The sequence below is a fragment of the Haliotis asinina genome, chromosome 7, assembly GCF_037392515.1.
Source record: "Haliotis asinina isolate JCU_RB_2024 chromosome 7, JCU_Hal_asi_v2, whole genome shotgun sequence".
NCBI classification, from domain to species: Eukaryota; Metazoa; Mollusca; class Gastropoda; order Lepetellida; family Haliotidae; genus Haliotis; species Haliotis asinina.
In genome coordinates this window covers 61,263,590-61,287,546 of record NC_090286.1, presented here as the reverse complement: position 1 = coordinate 61,287,546, position 23,957 = coordinate 61,263,590, and the positions used below count along the sequence as shown (strand labels likewise).

The 23,957-nt window shown below is 36.8% G+C and overlaps 2 protein-coding genes across 5 annotated transcripts in view; one reads left to right on the top strand and one right to left on the bottom strand.

Moving 5' to 3' along the window:
• Positions 1-23,957, top strand: part of LOC137291711 (replication termination factor 2-like) — a 559,227-nt gene that overhangs the window by 338,008 nt on the left and 197,262 nt on the right. The window lies entirely within an intron of this gene.
• LOC137291705 (phosphatidylinositol 3-kinase regulatory subunit gamma-like) overlaps positions 1-23,957 on the bottom strand; it is a 151,240-nt gene that overhangs the window by 121,025 nt on the left and 6,258 nt on the right. The window contains exons 3-5 of one of the 4 annotated variants that reach the window (XM_067823153.1): positions 20,213-20,259; positions 17,962-18,117; positions 16,323-16,512 (exon numbers count right to left, since the gene is read on the bottom strand). In XM_067823153.1, coding sequence (XP_067679254.1) covers positions 16,323-16,512; positions 17,962-18,090 — 319 coding nt within the window. In that variant the 5' untranslated portion in view covers positions 18,091-18,117; positions 20,213-20,259. Of the gene's footprint in view, positions 1-16,322; positions 16,513-17,961; positions 18,118-20,185; positions 20,260-23,957 lie in introns of those variants that run through there. The other 3 variants (XM_067823152.1, XM_067823155.1, XM_067823154.1) reach the window with 3 other exon arrangements.

Below are 23,957 nucleotides of genomic sequence, written 5' to 3'. Positions count from 1 at the left end.
TAGAGCTCGAGACACTGGGCCAGGTACAGAGAGGTGCCTTAAAAAAAGCACTTCAAAAGTATCATGAATAAGTGAAGATACTCCCAATGTACACTGTCATCACCCACAAACTAACTACACAAAGTTAGGACAAGAGATCCCAATTACTGTTCACGATCAATACTGAAGGTTTCCAGCATGGAGGCAATGTATGAAGCCCATTCTGTCTCCACCCAAGACATGGCTTGAACAATGATGACACAGCGTGCGTTACAATAAACACACTTAAACACTACTTTTGACGAGGTACTGGACATTTTCACAACACTGCTTCAATAATGTTGCAACTACTTTCCTTTCATTAGAGAATGGAATCTTTAACAATTTTAATAGAACTCACAAACTGGTTTGATTCCCATGGGTGTTATTATAGGACTTGAAAACTATTTAAAACATCAAGTTAAAACATATGACAATTGTACTGCGAATGGTGACATGATGTTTTAGAAGTACAGCTTGTTTTAAAAGTACAGCTTGTTTTACAAGTACTGCTTGTTTTAGAAATACAGCTTGTATTAGAAGTACAGCTTGTTTTAGAAGTACAGCTTGTTTTAGAAATACAGCTTGATTTAGAAGTACAGCTTGTTTTAGAAATACAGCTTGTTTTAGAAGTACAGCTATAATGAACTAAGGAACTCAAATTCAATTTTCGCTTGTTACAGTCAGCTTGTTCAAAATATACCGTTGGTTGTATCCATCAGTTCGATATAGATGTAGTATAGAGTGTTGCTGTATCACTGTTGAACTCACAAATCCACTCACTCACTCACTCTTTAAATATTCTTTCACAGATGTTTTCCAACACAAAGAATTCATAGCAACTGTGTCAATAAGTGCTGTCGTCAAATTTGTGTCCTTCATTTACTATAAACCCTTTATTCACTTTCAAGATCATCAATTCTCATTTTCCTACTGTAAACATCTTGTATGAACTCTCAAAAACAGATTCCAAAACACTTCTTTTAACCATTTGTCAGTGAATACTACCACCCACACAACCAATTCTTACATTACATGACTGTCGCTTCTGATAAAGGTACACCCAGACCAAACAACTCATTTCCAATATATCTTCCTTGTTTATGTCAGTAAAACCTTCATGACAACAACGTGGTGCCCGTTATATGTGTGAGTCTATGTATGACCGAGTCCTCGGGCAGTCGCAAGACTACTTGCACTAATTGGAAGGCAGTGATAAACAAGCGATGTTTTCCTGCTACATATAACATGATCTTCAACACAGGGCCACAACAGCTCTTGAGTAGGGGAGCAAGGGCATAAGACAGACTTAACATTCCTTGAGAGTCCTTATGCCTAAACACAAGATCATCCTAGAAAATACTACAACATGTAAGAGTGGGAAAATCAAATGTCGGCAATTTATCTATATTCTGCAATTCTACATTGATTTTTCCGGATAGTTTGAAAAAAATATATGAAGGAAAGATGAAACCAACTTTGTTGAAAGATGATAATAGCATACTAATACTTTTCACATTAGAAAAGAATAAATCCAAAACCAAAAATATCATCTGTCTGAAACAACATAATATGAACCAAAATAAATTGTTTATCAATGTCATCTTCGGATAAAATGCAAAGGAACCTTTGAGAGGTTTTCAGTTTTGGAGATATCAGTTGAGTCTTGACTGGATGGCCATTAAGATGCCCTCCCCGTGGCTAGACTTGACTGGTACTTGCCACAACTTTGATGTGGTCTGGTTAAACATGTGCACAAAACTTTTACTGAAATATCAAAATAACACATTGCTGATCTGGCTACAAGAAATAATGAGCTTCTTTGTCTGGCTGCAAGGTATACTGTCCTGTACTAAATGTGTGAAAAGGATTCTTCCTTATGCCATGTTTCATCTATGCTCTCTTGAAAACATGGCCAGATTACAGGGTCAATATGAAATAAACAAGACGGAAACTATTTTAGCTTTTCAGCTCGTCCTTTCATGTAAGTTTGTCATCAAGATTGGAAATGTCCCCAATGACATGTTTTTGATGTTTCTTCTTCAGCTTTCTATTTCAACCAAATGTCAACATCAGGAAAAGGTTAATGTTGGACTAATCCAGGAAACCAACAGAAGAGCCAAGGCTCAGCTGAAACACAAACTGACCATTCTGTCCATCTGGCAGTCATGACAGAAGTTTATTTCTCTGTGGGTAAGCCTATATCACCACAGAACAGATTCTGTGGTAAGAAGAGGGAGGAAGGCCATGTGAAGTTCATTGTGTATCTATCTATATTGGCAAAGGGATCACCCTGTTCAGGATCCTGGCTAGCAGTATCTCCCAACATGGGGAGAACAGTGATGTCCAGTGGGGCCTGCATCTCCACAATCATGTTGGACACCCAGCATCAGAATTTTTGTGACTCTCATATCAAACAAATTCAAAGTAAATCTCAGCGCTCACTATAGCTAGCTACACTTAGTTTTGATGATATCCTATTACAGATTGTTACAACCTTTAACCCCATAAATCAAAGTATGACTCATAAGACTTGCAAAAGAAATACATTTTAGTTGATAATAATACTTGAAGAAGATTCAATCAAAATCATCTCCTATCTCTCACTTCATCTGAATAAACCCTTGAAACAACAGACATTCCATAGAGTGTTAGAAGTACAAACCATACAATCTAAGCCACATATTATATATTCCAGATTTTTGTCTTGTTTAGTTTACACAATCTGTGACATTTTGAGCTAGTGCCATAAAGCCACAGAAATCTCAGCTATCCATGTGGTGTCAAGGTCTAACACCATTGTAACAGAGCTATTAGCATTATGATGTCATAACTGTAAACCATTATGACTTCACAAACACATCATGTGATTATTAGATATGTGTTATGCAACATTATAGATTGATTAAACAGTGTTATCTTCGACAAGTGAGTAATAACAAGGGATATCTGCAGTTTGTATTGTAGTAAGTCAGTGAGTCAATGTAGTCGATGCTTAGTTCTTGAGGATGAATGACACTATCTTATGTATTGTACTAAATATTCAGAAGTAAGGTGCTACTTATTTTACTCCCTTTCATCTCAAAATAGTAAATTTGAAAGTCTTACTGCAACAGAAAATATTAACCTCATGTTTAGAAATAATCAGCCAAATAGCATAAAAATAATTTGTTAATATATGTATACCTTTAAACAAAAATAGACTTCTTGATTGTACTAGGCGATTATTATACATATTATATCATATGTCTTGTTACTTTGATTCATTATATATCTTGTTTAGAGCATCTAGAATATTATACTCCTGATTCATGAAATTCTTATGATAGCGACCATATATGTGTATTTCTATATACTTGTACCTTTTATGTCTATATTTGTAGTTTATAGGGTATTGCAACTGTTTCTTAATGGAATGCTACGGAATAAAATATCTCATCACTGAAGCTAGGAGAGTCTTGACTGTATTTAATGGTTGTGATAACTCTCGTACAGATTTCAATTTGCCATTTCTTTTTGTAAAAAGAACTCAAGTTTAAAGATAATCTATACATTTCAATGCTGAAATGTTTGTGTAAATCTCGGCAAGTATTGTGTAAATCCTGGCAAATCCCAGTGTGTCCAGACCCTGACCTGTTCTGGTCAGTGACCAGTGAGATCAATCACCGGCCATCAACACCCTCTGCTGATATCAATGTGCGATCATGTTCCTGTACCACTTCAACCCAACACTGATCCATCGATAGTTCCGTAACCTGATCCGGTCCCCTTCCCCAACAGCTGCCTGTTTTCCCAACACCTTACATTATCTACCCCAAACTTCAAGACTCCATTAAATGAAGGCTGTACAAGTTTATCTGTTGTTATAGACAAAACATCTATGGGAAGGATTATGGAAGGCTGGGAAGCATCAGAAGGAAAGCTGGAATATTTCCTTCACAAACGGACATGGTATTAACAGCCTGTTGAGATGGTTTGTTGTTTTACACCATATTCAACAATACTGAGTATGGACAGTCCAGTGTGGTGAGAAGGTGACATACACAATAACAAGTTTGCATAATTCATTACCTAGCGAAAAGAAACATAATGGCAGTCCTGACCAGAACATGCTTCTATTTCCACAGATTTGTGTTTTTTTCTAATTCTCTCACACATGAGCTATTCAACTATTTAGTCTAACCACACCTATATGTTTCTAAAAATGCAATTCAACACAGGAACAAAATATTGGAGTGGGACCCACATGACAAATCACTCAGTCTTCTGGGGAAGCCGAGTTACAACACAAAATGTCAGCATGGTATCTGATACACTCAGTCAACAGTTGTATAACATATTGCACTTCTCTCATTTATCCTTGCCCAACAAAGTACAGAATCATGGCTAATCATGACTGCTACTGTATCTTCCTTCACGTCAAACTCCATGCTACACTTCTACAGAGTTGTCAGTGCTTCTCTGTCTGGCTGCCATGTCAAACTGGTGGTTACATGTCAAAATGGTGCCATGTCAAACTGGTGGTTACATGTCAAAATGGTGCCATGTAAAACTGGCGGTTACATGTCAGACTAGTGGTTACATGTCAAAATGGTGCCATGTCAAACTGGTGGTTACATGGCAAAGTAATGGTTACACATCAAACTGGTGGTTACATGGCAAAGTAATGGTTACACATCAAACTGGTGGTTACATGTAAAACTGGTGGTTACATGTCAAACTAGTGGATACATGTCAAACTAGTGGTTACATGTAAAATTGGTGGTTACATGTCTCACTGGTGGTTACATGTAAAACTGGTGGATACAGATCAAACTAGTGGTTACATGTCAAACTAATGGTCACATGTCAAAATAGTGCCATGTAAAACTGGAGGTTACATGTCAGACTAGTGGTTACATGTAAAAATGGTGCTTACATGTCAAACTGGTGGTTACATGTCCCACTTGAGGTTAAACGACTCAAACTGGTGGTTACATGTCAAACTGGTGCCATGTACTGATAACAAAGCTTGATCATTCAAGTTTACAACTTCACATCAGCAAATTGTGCCTGGTTTTCACTCATTCCTAAGAAACTGCTCAACACATATTTAACCTCTCCGTTTTCAGAAGGACTCACCATAACCAAGAAGAAACCAATTCTGATAAAAATACAAGTGAACCTGTACTGTAGGTTGCTCTATTTTTGATGGACTTGAAAATCAAAACTCTACACACATACAGGATTATTACTTGTGATAAGTGATCTGAATCAGGTCATTCCAGCCATCCACTTCATCTAACACACCATCAACAACTGCACTTCTCAAAGAATCACTGTTTGCTTAATCTTTGCTCCATTTAAACTTATCCAGCTTTTCACAAGAAGTCTGACTGATCCATTTAGCCAGCACAGCAATCCATGATCAGTGTCTCCAACATTCTGAACAGACTCTGGCAGATGACCTCTGTCCCAAGGTCAGTGCCCTGCAAGCTCCTCCTCATGCTACTGCTGGTAGCCACATGTCCAGTTGTCCCATCAGTGCTAACCCAGCATGACCACACTCTCTATACTTTGTATTACACCATGATCACAACTGACAATGTAACGCAAATGTCTGCCAAAACAAATCAGGCAACTCACATGCTATGGCTGATAAAAATGGAAATCAAAACTTAGAAATATTTAACCATGCTGAAATCAATGTTCTTGGTCAATGGTCTCAAATGGTGTCAGTTTTACAAAAATATTTACTTAAATAATTTAAAGGGATATCAATCATGTCAGTGTATATTTCTGAAGCCATGGTCTCTGAAGTCAGCTATGATGGTAGTAGATATACTGGCAGATGTTCACTGATTTCTGATTAAGGCCGGATTATCTGTCCCCTACTGCTCCTGGTGGGGACTGACCGAGCAGACGTTGACCCTTCTCACTACTACAAATATCACCTAATGATGTTGCTGCCATGAACAGTCATTTTTATGTTAAAGGACAAAATAAGGAAGTGAAACTACTTCAAATTTCCTGGCAATCTATGGCATCATTACCTAACATTTGTTGAAAAAAGAAAGAGAATAGAGTATGATTACACGAAATGTCCTTGTGGCAACACTGGACAAGTATTCCAGACTGGTCTCAGCAAAACAGCTCACTTTGCCATTACATCTTGGCCATAAACTATGAAATGACTACAGATGCATAAGGTGGACATATGATGTGCACTTTTGTCTGACATAAATCTAAGCAGATTTTCTTACATGTTTCACTTTGAGCTAACATACTCTTTTGAGATATTTTATAGTTTGTCATTACATTCCCAGTCCTCAATGTTTGGCATTGCTGAAATTTTGCTTTGTTATTACAGAGGGCATCGTAGCGAACAGTTTTCCTTATTTTCTGACTATTTATAAGCACATCACATACACAAATGTTCATGAGGTGATAACTTCACACGTCTCCGTTCAAACCCAAGGTTGATAAAAATGAGAAACACTCCTTTATAAATTCCTTGTAAACATATTCTATTAACAAACACAACTTGACAAAAATAATCCAGTAACAAGGGAAATTTCTACAGCAACATCAATGATATCGTCTTGTCAAGATCCTATCTTAACATCACAAATTCAGTATATAAGGGCTTGGCAGTCCAGTAGTACAGGTGCACAACTACTCATCAGTCATAGGGCCAGGTTTGATCCAGGATGGAAAATATTTGAATTATGTGTAGTCTGCAGCAAAATTACTAAGAAAGCAAACTTCTTTTACACAATTTAACTTACAACCTCACTTGGAAGGTAACATGAGGGTGTAAGCAAGTCATTAATGTCAAGGTGAAACGAAACTTGTCAAACAGGTAAGGAAAGAAATTGGTAATGGGCAGATATCTTTGCAAGGGGATGGCACAGAATCCAACTACATCCACATAAGCCTGTCTCCAATCCTGACGGGTCACCCTGGATCACATATATAGACACACAGCACCAGGATCAAAAGATCATCATATTTTATTCCACTGGATAAAACACATTGATCACATTAGCATATGCATGTTTTGAGAGTACAGAAAGTTGAATTTGTCCTTGATGTAGAAACAGCTTGTGTTGTCTGGGCTGTTTAGTGCAACAGTGACACATCCCACACTCTGAGGCCTTACTGCAATCTCATTAATGTCAAATTAGGATCATGATAACTACTTCTATGGAAATCTTAAGTACAGATACAGGACAATGTGACAAATTTACTTTCAAATTAAGACCATAAGAACAAATATAGACCCAACTGTTTACCATTAGTGTACTGAATCTCTTCAAAAGCACTAGATCACACTAAAGCTTTCAGCATCCCGCCGAACCTAGTAACCTGACATATTGTGTGGGACGCAATGACATGTATTTGGCTGTGACATTTGAAAAAACAATTGCAGTATTTATATTCAATCAAATAATATTTAGATCACTTGACCCAAGGGCATGCATCAGTGGGAAGTAATGATTGAAGCAATGGTAAAATGTCAAGTGTTGCAGTTGCGGGGAAGCAACAGGAAGTGTGATCAGAGTTCCCCCCCTTATTTTTTTGCAAACATGGGATGTTTCATTTGAGATGTTTCAGCACAATCTTCTTGAAAGCTGGATGTACACAGGCAGTGGCATCATGAAGCCAAGTAATGACTTTTTAAACCTCACTTGTGTAATATAGCCAAATAGCCATATGCATGTGCAGACAAAACGTTTATCAGTGACACATTCATTCATGCAATTTCTTACAGGGATCTCAATTGCTAAGTCATCAGTTTGCCAGTAGTAAAATTATCGTCTTTCACATGGATGTTTTGTGAAACTACTATGTTATGTTTGGGATTACAAATCTTAGATCTTGGGGAGTTGTCTTTCAGGATCAAGATGGACATAGTAAAGGGAAAGCCTTATTTCTAACATTTGATATATCAACCATGTTTATTAAATTGACTTACTGGAGGTCAAGATATGTTATCTTCTATCAGATCACACACAGAATAATTTGTTATCAAACCATGTATTGTTCTTTTGTTGACTTGATATATATGATGTATCAGTAACATTACTTTTTTAATCTTGAACCAAACTGGTCTGCCATTTGACTGGAGTGCCCATCTAAATTAGGATACATGGAAACTTGTTGCCCATGAAGAAGTTCCAACAGAAGTAAGTGATCAACAGCAGTGCTGTGGGGTATAACTGTAGATATTCCTGGTGTTGGGAACAACATCCACCAATTCTAGGCTATTTATCACCACATTACTCTCATTAAGCCCTCCTCCTTCAAGGCATGTAATAACATACTGGAACATACAGTGCTGCTAACTGCTTTGCAGTGGCCAACATCCAATAATTCTTTTGTCTGAACATTCCACATGAAGGCTATTCTGTCATTTTCTTTCTGGAAGATAATGGCTTGATTTTCAGAAAGATGAACATTTTGGCTGTACTAAAGCCAAGACATTTAAGTGTTTGTGGCTATGTTTGTTCAATATATACTTTGTGAAACAGCCAGCTTGCATCATTAGGTTTAGAACTGTGTTAAGTCACACCTGTTCTTTCAATCAAATGTTGATGCAGGCCTGTAGGACGATGATCATCAATGGTTTCTACAAGCTTTAAGTCATGTTTATGTACTCAGCCAATCAAAGGAGTGCACACACACTTGTTTGTCCAATGAAATCCCTATTTTCGGTTTTACCAACAAACATGTTGAGTACAGGTCTTAAACCAAGAACTTACGTAATTCAGCTACCAAGCTATTTCCACAAAATCAGTGACAAACAGCAAACTGGCTGGATGATCCCACTGCTTAATGAATTAAGTCAAGGCAGTTGAGACTCCACATGAACTGCTCTCAGAAAAACCAAAAATTAAAAACTAAATAGTGTAGATGCATAATTATCAACAACTGGGACCATGCTGGTTAAGCGCCTTTAAGAAAGTGGCACATGAAGGTGTGGCTATTTGAAAACCTTGCTTTGACCTGGCTTGCTGTGCATGATCTAACACTGACATCAACCTGTGACACTTAACCTGTCATGACGACATAACATCTTTAGGCCAGACCAATTATATTTCTTGTTTTACGGATATCTGTCCTCTGAAAACCTAACGGCAGGCGGGAAAAAAAAAAAAAAAAAATTTCCAATAAAAGAAATATTCCTTCTAAATACTCAAAGTAATTTACTTTTGGCAATTTATGAAGTGAGTTTACATTTTCAGCCAATAAAAACATTAGGATTTTATTTTTTGAGCGGGGAATATTAATTTTTTTTTTATTTTCATATTCTTGAAAAAATATGACACATAGATCCTAAAACAAGAAATAAAATTGGTCTGGCCTTATCTACAGATTCACAAAATGTTTTCTTACAGTCTGTGGTATGCATTCATTATCACCACAAATCCCCAACATCAACTTTTTGTCTATTTTTATATCTTTCCTATACATGCATCCTCTTCAATAAATGTCAGTTATTTTCTGTTTCAAAGGATTTTTTACGTATATATGCTGTCTGCATTCACCTTATACAGACATCAGTTCCGATCATGACCAATGAGATGTCTCTGACTACAGAAAAAAACAGGCTCAAACTGACTTACATATACATGGTAATTTATGTGTTCTGCCATTGAGCGACAAATATTTTGCAATTTAGTCATCTCTTATGAAGATTCTAAAATGATATGAGAACTTAAAATAAATGTTTGATTATTTTTCTGCATAACTTTCTGACAATCTTGTTTGAGAATATTTAATAAACTACAACAAACTCTTTCACTAGAGGCCAACTTTTGTCAAATAAAACATTAGGGTGCTCTTTCACTTCTTTTGAGTCGTAAGCTTCTAAATAATCTACTAATAACTAATTAGTCCAATAATGAACATCATGTACAATACACTTTGCTTACAAAAATTAAAATAGATGTTGTATAAATCATCATTTCACATTTGTAACAGTAAGTAAAGCATTTCGTTCAAAATTTACAAATCCACACAAACCATTTTAACCTCTTTCTATACAGTTTTAAGACAAATGTCTCAAAAACATGACCATGTTGGTCTATTGACACTTATATATTCTTGGACGGCCATTTTGTTTGTGTGTATAATGACGTCTGTGACGGTCTTCTTTGGAATGAAATTCAATGGGCAAAAACATATTTCTCTCTCATGTACTACGAACATGTACAAATACAATAACTAGCCTTTGAATGGTTTTTAGAAGCAATCCACAAAAAGATGTGAATTTATGGATGTAAAAAATCCTTTATTTTGAGAGATAGGATTTTACATGTGATGAAGGATTAAGAATATACACCAAAAGTAAAGAAGCTGACATCCATAAATTCTTGAATTTACAGTAAACAATAGTTAACACAAACTCAGATAGCTACTTTCAGTTTGCTACAACCATAGTTTGTTGGGTGCATTTCAACCAAACTGCGCAGCAAAAGGCCAGTTTGTTACATCTGGCAGTGTGTTCATCTTAGACAGTCTACTGTAACATTTGTAACTTCATAAATAACTTATATAACATCACTTCATACTATTAACCATTAAGTGTGTACATGCCTGCTTGTACTAGTCGAGGCTAACGTCAGTTTTCAAGTGATAACACATTCACATACCACGCCAATGTTCAATATGGATACCCTACTCAGACACACAAGGCAAACTGACCAGGCTTAGGACAAGCATCTTATGGTATGAAGTGACCAGGGACTTGGACAACCAACCTTCTGCTAACAGGGCTTATTCACTATAAATTAAGGAAGTATACCCAGGCCTACCAAACAAAACTTTCAAACTGTGCAGAAAAATGCAATAAAGTCCAAATAAATTGTGGAAATAGCAACATAAACATATCAATTCACTACTGAAACAGTAAAAAAACAGTAACATGAGACTATGAAACTGCAACATCTTTGTATCAGCAAACTTAGTTTGACTTCTACTGTGCATGCACATTACGATGCACACTTCTTTCAAATTTCTAAGCGACCATAAGCGTCAATCACCTCACATAGAAAAAGTATTGAATGATATTTTCAATAATTTCATATGAATGGAAACTAAACTAAACAAGTGTGCACACAAGTATGATGATGACAAATGCCGAATAACAATAGAAATGCTTCAAAATGCAAACATAACTTTTGTCAAAGCTGGAAAATGTCAGCACGAAGTGGAGACTTCCTCTTCCATGCATGCATGTGCAAAATCCAAGCTGAAGGCTCTTCATACTTTTATCCAGATTTAGTAATTTAACGTTGCCATTTTAACGTTTCAGTAGCAAGGTATTATGTTTGTTTTGTTATCGCCACGATCAATGCCAACTCTCCTGCCTTTTCCTGCATAGTGGGAAACGTTTCTTTGGTAGACATGACAGCTGGCTGTCTGTGAATGTACTGGCTTGTGTTTGACATCTGATATAAACATGCTTATTCAGTTCAACTTTTATCACATAACACTAGATACAACTTTTATCAGAATTACAGATCCAATATCCAATATGTGAAAGGAAAATAACATTTATCAAACATTTCAAAAAGAGATGAAAGACCAACTGTATTACTGCATTGTGACTATTACATATGTTCTTGTCAATAATATTATGACATGACTGTAAACCCCACTCACAAAGAGCCACTGTCAATCATGTATTTGCAGCATTTTTTACATGGATATAACATTACCCAACATTCTGGGATAAAGCAATATCACTCATGTATATCACTTCCTATTGGCATATCCTGATAACACTCAGCACTTGAGCAGCACATCATGCTGTTATCTCCAGGCTAGTATGCAGCAGTAATGGTATGTACACCTGTCTCACAAGGCATGGCACTACACTCAGGGGAACTAACCTTGGTTGGGAAAGTAGTCTGGAATTTGGTTAATTTAGAATTAAGGTCAAAAAACCTGAAATGGGTGTGAGAAAATTCTGAAATGAATTATCCAAACTTAATAATATTGTACCATGCACTGACTCTTGTGTGCAGGTAAGCTGCAGTGCTTTCTTTCCCTTGTGAAGCATGTCCCACATAAACTCACCTTCCCAAGATATCAAGCAAATTGTCCCTTTACAAAATGGCACAATGAGTTTTCCACCCTCTAAAACTGTTCTGATTGATCATACAGTCTGCTGGAAGGAATGATAAATATGCCACTATAAAATTCATAATTAATATATTCCTAATCTATCATAAATCTGTCCCAATCTATAAAGAAACATTGCATGATTGCCAAAAGACAACTGTAGAATCAAGCTGAACAGAAAATATCTTTGGTCTAGGCCCATAATATCTCTGAGTACAAACTAACCTAAATAAACTGAAAAGGAGCCCCAGGGAGACCAGAACCTAAGGAAATCTAGACTTGCTTCATTTAAGGCTTTAGCAATGCAGAGAGGGCTTGGCAGTAGGCATAATAATGTGGCCCAGGGACTGTGAGATGGACTAATACATGCAATAATAATAATGCAATTTGCAGGGATAAAGTGAGCATAATGTGTATGTAGTCTTCTTAATCAAGAGTGGGTTGACCCTTTGTGTGGTTTCAGAGAGATTAGAGCAGACATGCCCCACACAAGACATACTGTAGTAACATAAATGAATTATGTCTTCCCTGTTCTCTGATGAAGGTGTGGTGATGATGATGGTCTTGAAAATGACAAAAATGACGACGATGATGATGGTGGTGATGATGATGATGCGGAAGACGACGATGACAATGAAGGTGGTGATAATGATGATGGAGGTGGTGGTGGTGGTGATGATGATGAGGAGGAGGACGACGATCACAATGAAGGTGGTGATGAGGATGAGGATGATGACAGAGATGATGATGATGTTGATGATAGAGGTGATGATGAGGAGGAGGATGATAAGCAGATGATTGTGTCACACTGCAACTTATTTATCTTTAAGTATCTCTTGGCATTTCACCTTAAGGCGATATGCAATCTTGCAGTTTCAGATAAATATACCAGTGATAAGTCACTACTGGCTACAAGATAAGCTGTGGAGGAGGGGAGAGTGGGGATAAACACACCATCAGTGTATGAACGCTTACTTCACCTACATGGTAACCAGCACATGTACACAGGTAAAATATCATCATAAAGAATAGCCATTAATTATACAAAAAGCCCTTTCACAAGACTGAACTTATGATGACTTACACAGGTAAATGATGAGTACAAGGGTAAATGATGAGTACATGGGTAAATGATGAGTACATAGGTAAATGATGAGTATAAAGGTAAGTGATGAGTATAAAGGTAAGTGATGAGTACACAGGTAAATGATGAGTATAAAGGTAAGTGATGAGTACACGGGTAAATGATGAGTATAAAGTTAAGTGATGAGTACACAGGTAAATGATGAGTATAAAGGTAAGTGATGAGTACACGGGTAAATGATGAGTATAAAGGTAAGTGATGAGTACACAGGTAAATGATGAGTATAAAGGTAAGTGATGAGTACACGGGTAAATGATGAGTATAAAGGTAAGTGATGAGTATAAAGGTAAGTGACGAGTACACGGGTAAATGATGAGTATAAAGGTAAGTGATGAGTACACAGGTAAATGATGAGTATAAAGGTAAGTGATGAGTACACAGGTAAATGATGAGTATAAAGGTAAGTGATGAGTACACGGGTAAATGATGAGTATAAAGTTAAGTGATGAGTACACGGGTAAATGATGAGTATAAAGGTAAGTGATGAGTATAAAGGTAAGTGATGAGTACACGGGTAAATGATGAGTATAAAGTTAAGTGATGAGTACACGGGTAAATGATGAGTATAAAGGTAAGTGATGAGTACACAGGTAAATGATGAGTATAAAGGTAAGTGATGAGTACACGGGTAAATGATGAGTATAAAGGTAAGTGATGAGTATAAAGGTAAGTGATGAGTACACGGGTAAATGATGAGTATAAAGGTAAGTGATGAGTATAAAGGTAAGTGATGAGTACACGGGTAAATGATGAGTATAAAGTTAAGTGATGAGTACACAGGTAAATGATGAGTATAAAGGTAAGTGATGAGTATAAAGGTAAGTGATGAGTACACGGGTAAATGATGAGTATAAAGGTAAGTGATGAGTATAAAGGTAAGTGATGAGTACACGGGTAAATGATGAGTATAAAGGTAAGTGATGAGTACACAGGTAAATGATGAGTATAAAGGTAAGTGATGATTACAATGGTAATTGGTAAATACCCAAACAAAAAATGGTGATAACACAGGTAAAAGATGTGATGTGTGGACAGTGATTGCAGGTAAGTTCTCCACATGAGTGTTCCCCAGTTGAATTCTTTAACATTCTTGTGAGTGTTAGCTTTATAGCGTAGACAGTAGTGCTGTATGGAAACAGTGAGTAACTCATACAGAGTTTCAAATGTAGTATTTAGGAGATAAACATCATGGGTTAGCCAATTTCCGGGTGTTATTGAGTATTTGAAACACGGGAATATTTCATTTAAAACCTCCGGCTGACGCTGTTGGTTCCAAATGCATTCCTGTGCTTCAAATACTCAATAACACACGGAAATTGGCCAATACATGATGTTTATCGACCTTGTAAATAAGAGTAAACCAAAGGGCTTTACTGTCTGCTTTTGTTTACATCGAGTATGAGTACTGCAGAGAAGTGTCATCAACTGACCGTTTCAGCTGGTTCCCATGGTAGCATCTGGAGTTGCTCATTTGTGACATCATTCTAACTTTACGTCACAATATGCTTTGAATGACGTCACCACTGTTGATGACACAAAACAATTGTTTGTGAGGTTGTTTTTGATCATGTTTTTCAAACAATCAGACAACAGAACAAAGTGACTTTTGGTCTACAATTACCTATAGTTACAAATGAAATATTAGCCAGTGGCAATTTGAAACTTTTGCTTTAACTTTCGCTGTTTATGGCAGCAGTATTGTTGATTGAAGCTATCAGTGAAATACATGAGGCGTATCCCTAATAATGTATCCTTTATTGGAACACATAAGTCACAAATCACACCATTATAAGGATGAGTAAAAGACAGTTTACACCCCTGTCCAATGATGGTTGAGAATGAAAACTTAAAGCAATTGTTATTCACTAGTGATGTGTTTGATACAAACATCCAAGCTATGGTTTTTCCAAAAGTTTCCAGTCTGCATTACACATGGCAGTCAATACAATCTACTTTGAACAAAATATTTTGTAACATGTACATCAGAAAAGTTCCCCATTATATCCCAAAGTAACTATGAGGGTGGGTAACGTGTTTACAGGTTTCTATTTGTACCAAAATCTATCTCCACAAGAATTATTTATCAAATTCAAACACTTTAAGCAATATTCATACCAGTTTACCCAAAACAACTGAGTTCACAAAAGAATTCAGTGTTGGCTGGCATGTGTCAACTCTGACTGTAGGACTGAACAGCATTCTCACCAGCAGTGAGTGAGTTCAGTAACACTTACCTCTAAACATTGACACTATTGTTAATTTGAATGGATTGATATACCTTGTCCAAATAACAACACACATGATCTGTCTGCCTGATGTCTACCATTGGAACCAATACATTCATGCTCCACAGTATCCCAGCTTAAACATTGTGTCACAATTGAACAGAACAATGTTCTTTTACTTACAAAAAATAATTATAAATCATAAATGGTTATATGTAAACCTTTATTGTGGATGAGGTCTCTCCATCACCCATATCCACAAACACAGAAACAGTCGTGGATGGACGGTGAGACGGCTTTGTTATGTGGTGCAGGGGAAGTAACTCTCCCAACCTACAATTTGGCAAACCGGTGGAGGCAAGACAGTCTTCAGAGATCCAATCAATTAAAATTAAAAGACCATTCTCACCATGGATACCTGACACCAGGTACTTGATACCAATGATTCTAATATGCATTCACACTGATTTTACATACTCAAGCGAAGCCTATGGCACATATATTTGTTGGTGTTGACTGGTGTTGACTTTCAAGCACCAATGCGCTCAAATACGATGAGTAAAATTGTAAGTTATCGTCACATGATGCATCGTGGAGCGTGGATTCCCGATCGTTAATAAAGGAGAAATGGGGAAACATTCCAGTAGAAAAATAATTGACAGATAATTTACTGAAGGCCATAAGGACCTGAACATATTTGAAACTGCTGGCCTGAAACAATAACAACTGGTGCTGGGCCTCCGGGTCAGCTGTTATTTCGAACGCTGGAATCAGATAGTGCTCTGTGCTCCAAGGTCTGAGTGAAAGAAAAATTCTCAACTTACGTCTCGGGGTTCCTCCATAACCACTGTCATCACAGGTGTTGTCCAGCCCATTCGTTAAAGATGGCCGTCTGGCCGGAATTGGCATCTTGCGAATGAACTCAATGTACGGGTGACCTGGGAACTGCCCCAATGTCCCTTTGGTCAAGTTGCGACCATAAAACCAACCTACTGGTTCCTCAATGTCATCCGTCTGCAGATGTAAAACAGACAGCTGTCACAACATAAACATAACATAGGCAAAGTAATTGTAACATGGACACAAACCATGAACTGACTCGCGACATATCATCAGACAAATATACATTTACAACACTCATTTACAGTTACTAGGTTCTTATGCTCAACTTCACAAAGCCACAAGAAATTTAGGACAAAACTTAATGGACATTTGTGTCAAAACGTATCAGTCTAAGAGAATAGTTTGGTGTTCATCAATATTGCAACTATATCAGTGCACACTGCAGAATAAAGGGCAATCAAATTAGAGTGTTCAGTCTGATGTGCAATCACTTTGACCACTAACACAAGCCACCTTAAGAACAAAAAATAAATATTGATACTTCTTAAAACTGATTGATTTTCATGTCTTTATTGTGAAAACATTAAGGCCAAAATGTCATATACGACGGGGATCATCAGACGTCTTACATCATTAAACCAGAAACAACTGGAGACAACTAGAGGGGATTCCGCAGGGCATGTCATCAATGTATTGTGGCATGTAATGACATCAGCTTACAGCACACTCACACAAACACAGAATTCAGACAGTGCTTTACGTTCAGGAAGTTACATGAAATGTATCACTCAACTTTTATTAGGGATATTTCTTTCTTTCAGTGAGGTACAAACCTCAATTACTACTTAAATATGATATTATGTAACCAGTATTTCAGCGCTTAAAGGCTGAGGACTAATACACACAACAGGAACACTGTGCAATTGAATACTGCAGTATACTTGGATGATTACATTGTAAATATATGATTAGCACGTCCTTATTCACCAAGATTGCTCAAACACAATTTTACTGACATCTAGAAACTTAAAATATGGGTATATTTGACATTGGGATTAAGAAATATAACTTTAGAAATAATAACTTATAATCAACAAAAAGCATTGGTGCCTGGACTCTGGAGTCGAACACACTGTTTGACACTGATACATTCTAATGAACCATAAAGATTTACAATGCATGTGCTGCTAAATTATCAAAAGAGAGTATGTCAACTTGAATCATAAATTCATCAAAATTACTAAATGCATTTTACATGCAACTGACATTTTTATTCATTTTCTGTTCATCTTAACATTCTTCTCTTCATTCAGACTGTCAAAGTTTGATTTCTTCTATCCAAACCTGAAATCCCAATCGTAAACAAGAGAAAAGCTTCAGAGCCTGTGCAATAATTTAAAGTACTTCATCCTTGCCTGAATTGAACAGTCATGAGTAAATTCATTAAATACATATTTAAATCATGGGTTTCAGATTCTTTTTAACGTTACATTAATTAACGAAGCAATATTACTGTGATGAGTTTTTATCCATTTTCCAACATGTGGTTTGTCTCCAGAGCCCATACCAGAACAACACAACCAAACAAACAATACTGTAGAAACATGCATGTCCCCGTACTTGGTCCAAATCGGCTGATGTTAATTCTAGATTATCGCCAGGATCTATCTGGATGTAACAACTAGTGTCATGATTATGTTCTTCCGGGCTGTAGTGATGTAACGCCTTGTACAGGTACAACGTCGTCATGGCGACTAGTTTTACTGCCACACTCTGCTGAGGAAAAGCCAAACCTTATTACACATTATATTTCATCAATAACTTGACACTCTAGAGCAATCATAAGTCATTCAGTATCTGATTTAATCAACTTTGCTGGTTGTTTTCATTTAATAATTCACTGACACAATTCTCCTAAAAGTAAAACCTTTGTTCATTATTGCTTTCACTGAAGGTACTGATGGCAAAAATTCCCACCCACCTCCCTCAAAAAAGAGTACAGCTGAGAAAATGGTCCAAGGGACTAAACTCTACCAGAATCAAAATGTTTTGCTCATGATTATACATTAAGTCCTGTTTTCCCTGTTTCCTTTCACCTTCAGTGATTGATATTTGACTCCTTTCCTCAACAATTCAACAGTAAATAAATCATTTCAAACCTTCTGTAATAAATTACAATTTATCAGCAAATAGTAATGCATGTATTTCTTTGTAAACTTTCAGTGTTAGTTCTCAAATAAAATGGAAATGGGATATGGAAAATAAAACCAAACCATAAACATTAAATAAATTCATTGGGAGCCAAAACCAATAATACACAGTAAGAACATTTGAATGAAAATTCTCCATGGACATGTGGTTTTCCAAGAATTATATCCAAGCTCAATTTGCCCATTATATCCAATAGCTCAAATTTGTGTTTGGTTTTCATTTTACCCATCTCAGAGAGAATCCATTCCTGTGTCAACGGGCATTTGTTTTTCTTCTAACTATTGGGCTTTTTATATATATTTATTATAATTCATTTACAAAATGATAGGCCTAATATTTGTTTTATGTACAACTTCCATGTAAGTAGACCAACACCAATACTGACGCATGACAGCAAAATCAATTTGAAAGATAGCATGGTTTATTGTGAGAATAAAGACTTTCATTAGTTTTATTCACAATGAAGTGTTTTGAATATCTATGACATAGTCACAGGTAATAACTCATTTCATCTACTTGTAAAATTGCCAGTCCTCCAAAAATGCATTTTAATTTTTTTCTTATTAAGTCTAAGTAAACTTAGTCTCAGTGTATTTCGTTCCACTCCACCACTGAGTCTAACAAAACCTAGTAGAAGGTCGCATCAGGTAACCTTTGAGTGACCAATAACCGTCAAATCGAATGCCAAAGGTTAAATAGATTTAACCAGTCAGACAACGGCTACTATTTAGGGATCAGAGGGACTTTCAAAATATTCAGGTCACTGACACAGATCTCTCCACAAAAAAAAAAAGAAGTTATTTGACCTATAGTATATACGCTTTGGGGTTTCTGTTGACATGGTTACCATTACCTAATATTTTCGCAAGATGACATCCTTGAATATTGCCAAAAACACTATTTTCAGCGACTGTTTACTCACCATTGTCATGGTTGTACATACGCCGTGTGCATCACCCACCCACAATGTCCACTTTCGCGATTTGGTAAGCTGTGTTCTGATTGGTCAATCTCAAAGGTTACCTGATGCGACCTCCCATAAGGTTTAGACTGTTTTCTTATTCAAACTTGTATTTGACAGAAAAATTAAGGCCACAAAAACAAAAACTGATGGAATTGATTCCTTGTTCCAACGTAACCAGTCTAAATGGTGAATATTTCTAGGATAAGAAATAATTCAAACTGACCCAGTAAACAGTTTTGTTGGAACTCTTGGAAAACCACTGCCAGGAATAATAATACAAGAACCATATAAAAGATGCAGGATCCCAGCAACCATGAACGTACTGACTTCCTCAACACAACCCTTTATGCAAGTCATTGCACACTTCTCAGTGTAATTCCTTGTGCATACGATTACCACAGTTACAATATAGAACATCTGCATGCAAACAAGTTTTAGCATCACAATATCAACACAACAATAACAGAATCACAAACCAGTCATCAGCTTTCCATATCATGATATTTATTTAAAAATTAATTTCAATAATTACATCACTGATTGTTACACAAAAAGAAAAGAGACATATTCTTTCTCAAATTTTATATTTTACTTTGATGAAAGCTGAGGCAGTGCACTACTTCCAGTGTCAATGTGCAAGGGGGTGAAACCATTAGCCTTGGAACAAACCTGAATACCGTGGTAAAATACTGCTACCTTGGGCTGTCCACGTGACACAGACGACACTAGCTGCAGTCCATTCCCTGCAACAGATGACATTTCACACCCACGGTCAAGATTAATTTCAGAATGTCATGGCTGGAGGATGAGTAGTACCTAACCTTGGTGCCACTCCTTACAATTAAGCAGTAGACCCAAGGGCAGCTTTGTCAAAATAGATGACGTAACATTTCATTAAAATGCCAATGTGTAAGTGCCTACAACTGCTGATATTGTTGCATAAACATGATGATTTTAAGCAATTTAATTTTTTTTTCAAAATTTGTCAGAACATAAAGAACAACTTGGAGAAAAATATGATAGTCATGGATTCTGTGCCTGTCACTTAAGTTTTGGAGTACATGTCTGAATTTATACTCCACGTATCGAGGCTCTACACTACATATTGTTGTACAGACTGCAGTATACTGCAATGTTAATACAGTACCAATATCTGCTATCACAAGCCATCAGGTCACATGGTTTACGTGCAGTATTGTTCAAATATATATATTCCATGGAGTGTCCTTAATGAAAACTTCTGAAATGTTCTTCCTCTGCATCCAAGCAGAGCCAGATTTGTCAGCAGAGATCTATAAATCCCATCAAAACTTTGCATGGAGCTACCTATCTGCCATATCTTATAATCTACAAAGAACATGTATGTAGAGTACCTGTCTTGATAGATTATAAGGTGGTGGTTTCAATCTCTTCTTTGCGACATTTAATGCTGCAAAATGTGTGACTGGTAGTGGAAAACAGCAGAAACTATCCACAGCTCACTTTTTGTTGAAGCAGGCAGAGCTGAATCATTCCAAGTCATATGGGGTCACACATTCGCAATTATTGTAATGTGCCCACTTTTACTTCCTGATTGACGCAATGAGTTGACAAACACATAGTTTCTAATTCAGAGTTTGGGGACACTCATGGTGTAAAGTTCATAACAAAACTTGAGTCTTCTGAAAACTGAGCCAGCTGCACTGACCTCAAATCTGTATATCTAGCCTTGCTACCATTTTCAGATCCCAACGAACATATTTATGCTGTCTTCACACAGTCCCATGTTCATGTTATGTGACTGGTGTGTGAGATTATTCATATTTCCTGAACATCTCAGCATACCCATGAAAATGTTAGAACACCACAGGGTGACTGTCTGACTGCTGGCCACACTTCCAGACGTATTGGGATCTTACAATAAAGTGTTCCTGGTTGTGATAGCCTACAAAACCTAGCATATCTGTGGTAAACTTACTCATCTGTATTTATAGATACAGGTTAAAATGTCAGCTATGACAAGTACTTAACAATCATTGCAGGGGTAGTGGATTTACAGCATTGGCTTGTAACTCCGAAGACCTGGGTTCAATTCCCTACATGGGTACAGTGTGTGAAGCCCATTTCTGATGTCACCTGCCATGATACCATTGGAATATTGCTAACAGTGGCGTTAAACCATACTAACTCTCACTAACAAATGTTGTCGTCATGTGTGTAAATCAAACTCAGTATTATGTATATTGTGCTTAAATGTTTTGGAAGATACTATCACCAACCATAGTAGATTCAAATATTTCTGCCTATTTGCTAAAGAGCACATTAACAAAAACACAGAGATCTAATAATCAACAAAACACCATGTCATCCTAAGCATGTTAAGAGGGTAATCAACAAAACACCATGTCATCCTAAGCATGTTAAGAGGGTAATCAACAAAACACAATGTCATCCTAAGCATGTTAAGAGGGTATGTATGTATTTAAAGTTCATCACCCTCTATCTGGCAGTGTTCCAGTAGAGAGTAAATCATACTCAAGCATGCCGTTTTAGAGAAACCAGATCAACACTCTTGTATATTGTAACAATAAGCAGACAAACATGAGCAGGACTCACTAATACATCTGATTAATACTTCCAGCTTTGGGTGAACAACAATTAATTATTATCATTCCTGACAGTATGCACAGCCGCTCGAACACTGCACCTTTCCATTCAACAAAGTGAACATCACCCAAATATAAAATAAATCCATTAGATGATGATAATAATTTGTCGAACAAATAAGACATGGAATCTTTCCCGAGATCCCAGATAGCATTCCGACGTTGGCTAAACGTTGGCCCAATGTCCGCCAATGTTGGCCCAACTATGAATGCTAAGTGGGATCAAGAGATGAAACCATGATAATTTGAGTTAAATATAATGTATTTATAAAAAAATATGCAGGGCTCCAGATAAGGATCGCATTGGCATATGTAAAGATAAAGCATGCACGATAAGAAAACGTAGCAGATATGCACCACTGCAATGGTGTATGGTCTTAGAATCATTTACAGACATATTTATCTAAAAAAGTATTGCTTTGTTGTTTACTGACCTGTTTACACAAGAGTAGCAATGTTGTGGTGCATACATAAAAGGAAACTCTAACTTTTCCCAGTACTCTTATATTGAAAAAATAAGGCGTACATACTCATGTTGAAAAATTATCTGGAGCCCTGACTATGTATTGCACCTCTACTTTTAAGAAGTTACATTTCACTTATACTTCAAATGTTTGGATCAACTAATTTTTTGAGGCTTAGATTCGGAAAATTGCTGTAATCCTTAAACATCAACAGATCATAATCAAAACTTGTGAGTGAGTGAGTTTTCTGGAAAAACACCAGAAACTGGCCTCACATCTTGTACTCAGGTATTGCGAGTGAATGCTTGAACCACTAGACTGGCCTACCGCCCCAACCAACCTTCTGAAAAGTATATTTGATGTATTTTGTCTCATCATGTCTGTGAAATACAAATAATGTGTTCCTCAAATTCAGGGAAACAGCAGGGTATGAAAGTTGGAACGCCAAAACATTTCAGCCAGACCACAGGGATGGTTAGATATAAAACTGACCAAAACCTGCCCACAAATAATTTAGGACTGACATGCAACGTAGTTCACCATCCAAACAGAATTTACCATTTATGTTTACAAATGAATCAATAATGATTTATTATCCTAAAATGTGATGGGCAGGAGAATCTGACAGTCCATGTTGAAACTAACCCGTCCCAGGCAGTCAGGTAGGCAGGTATTTTGAACACTGCAGATAGTTGTGCAGATAGCACATTCATGAACTTTTGTGGGAGACTACAGGTTACTGAACACTGCAGGGTCTCTACACTGGGGTCCAGCCCACAGGAGGGGAACCAGTCAACACCAACCATAATAATGTCCACCTTCCACATGGTCATGGTGCACCAGTGGACATCAGCTGGCTGAGCAAGGTCTGCATTTGACAGTGGCTGTTGGAATTCAATCTAACAAAGTTCTTGATACTGTTGTATTGGTTTATCAACAAAACCAAAAACATTTCTATAAAGCTTTGTCACTGAATTAGATATATCACAATATATTTAATGCTGCAAATAGGTGTAGTAAAAACACCTTGCTCAGTTAAATTTTCTACTTTTCACAGACTTTTTACCCTTCCATCACCATATGGTCATGGTCGAGTGCATCAAGTGAAACATTGCTGACTGGAGGTGCACAGTGTTACCCGAAATAAAAACAGGACAAATTTTATGGATAGCAACTTCTTGTGTTTATTTTCACAATGTTTTGGGGCTTATCCTAGCCCCCTCATCAGGTTGAACTGAACTGAACAGTAAGCCTTACAGTAAGCCTAAACTCAAGAAGTTGCTATACATAAAATTTGTCCTGTATTGCTACGCCAACTTCTAAATGCCTTTG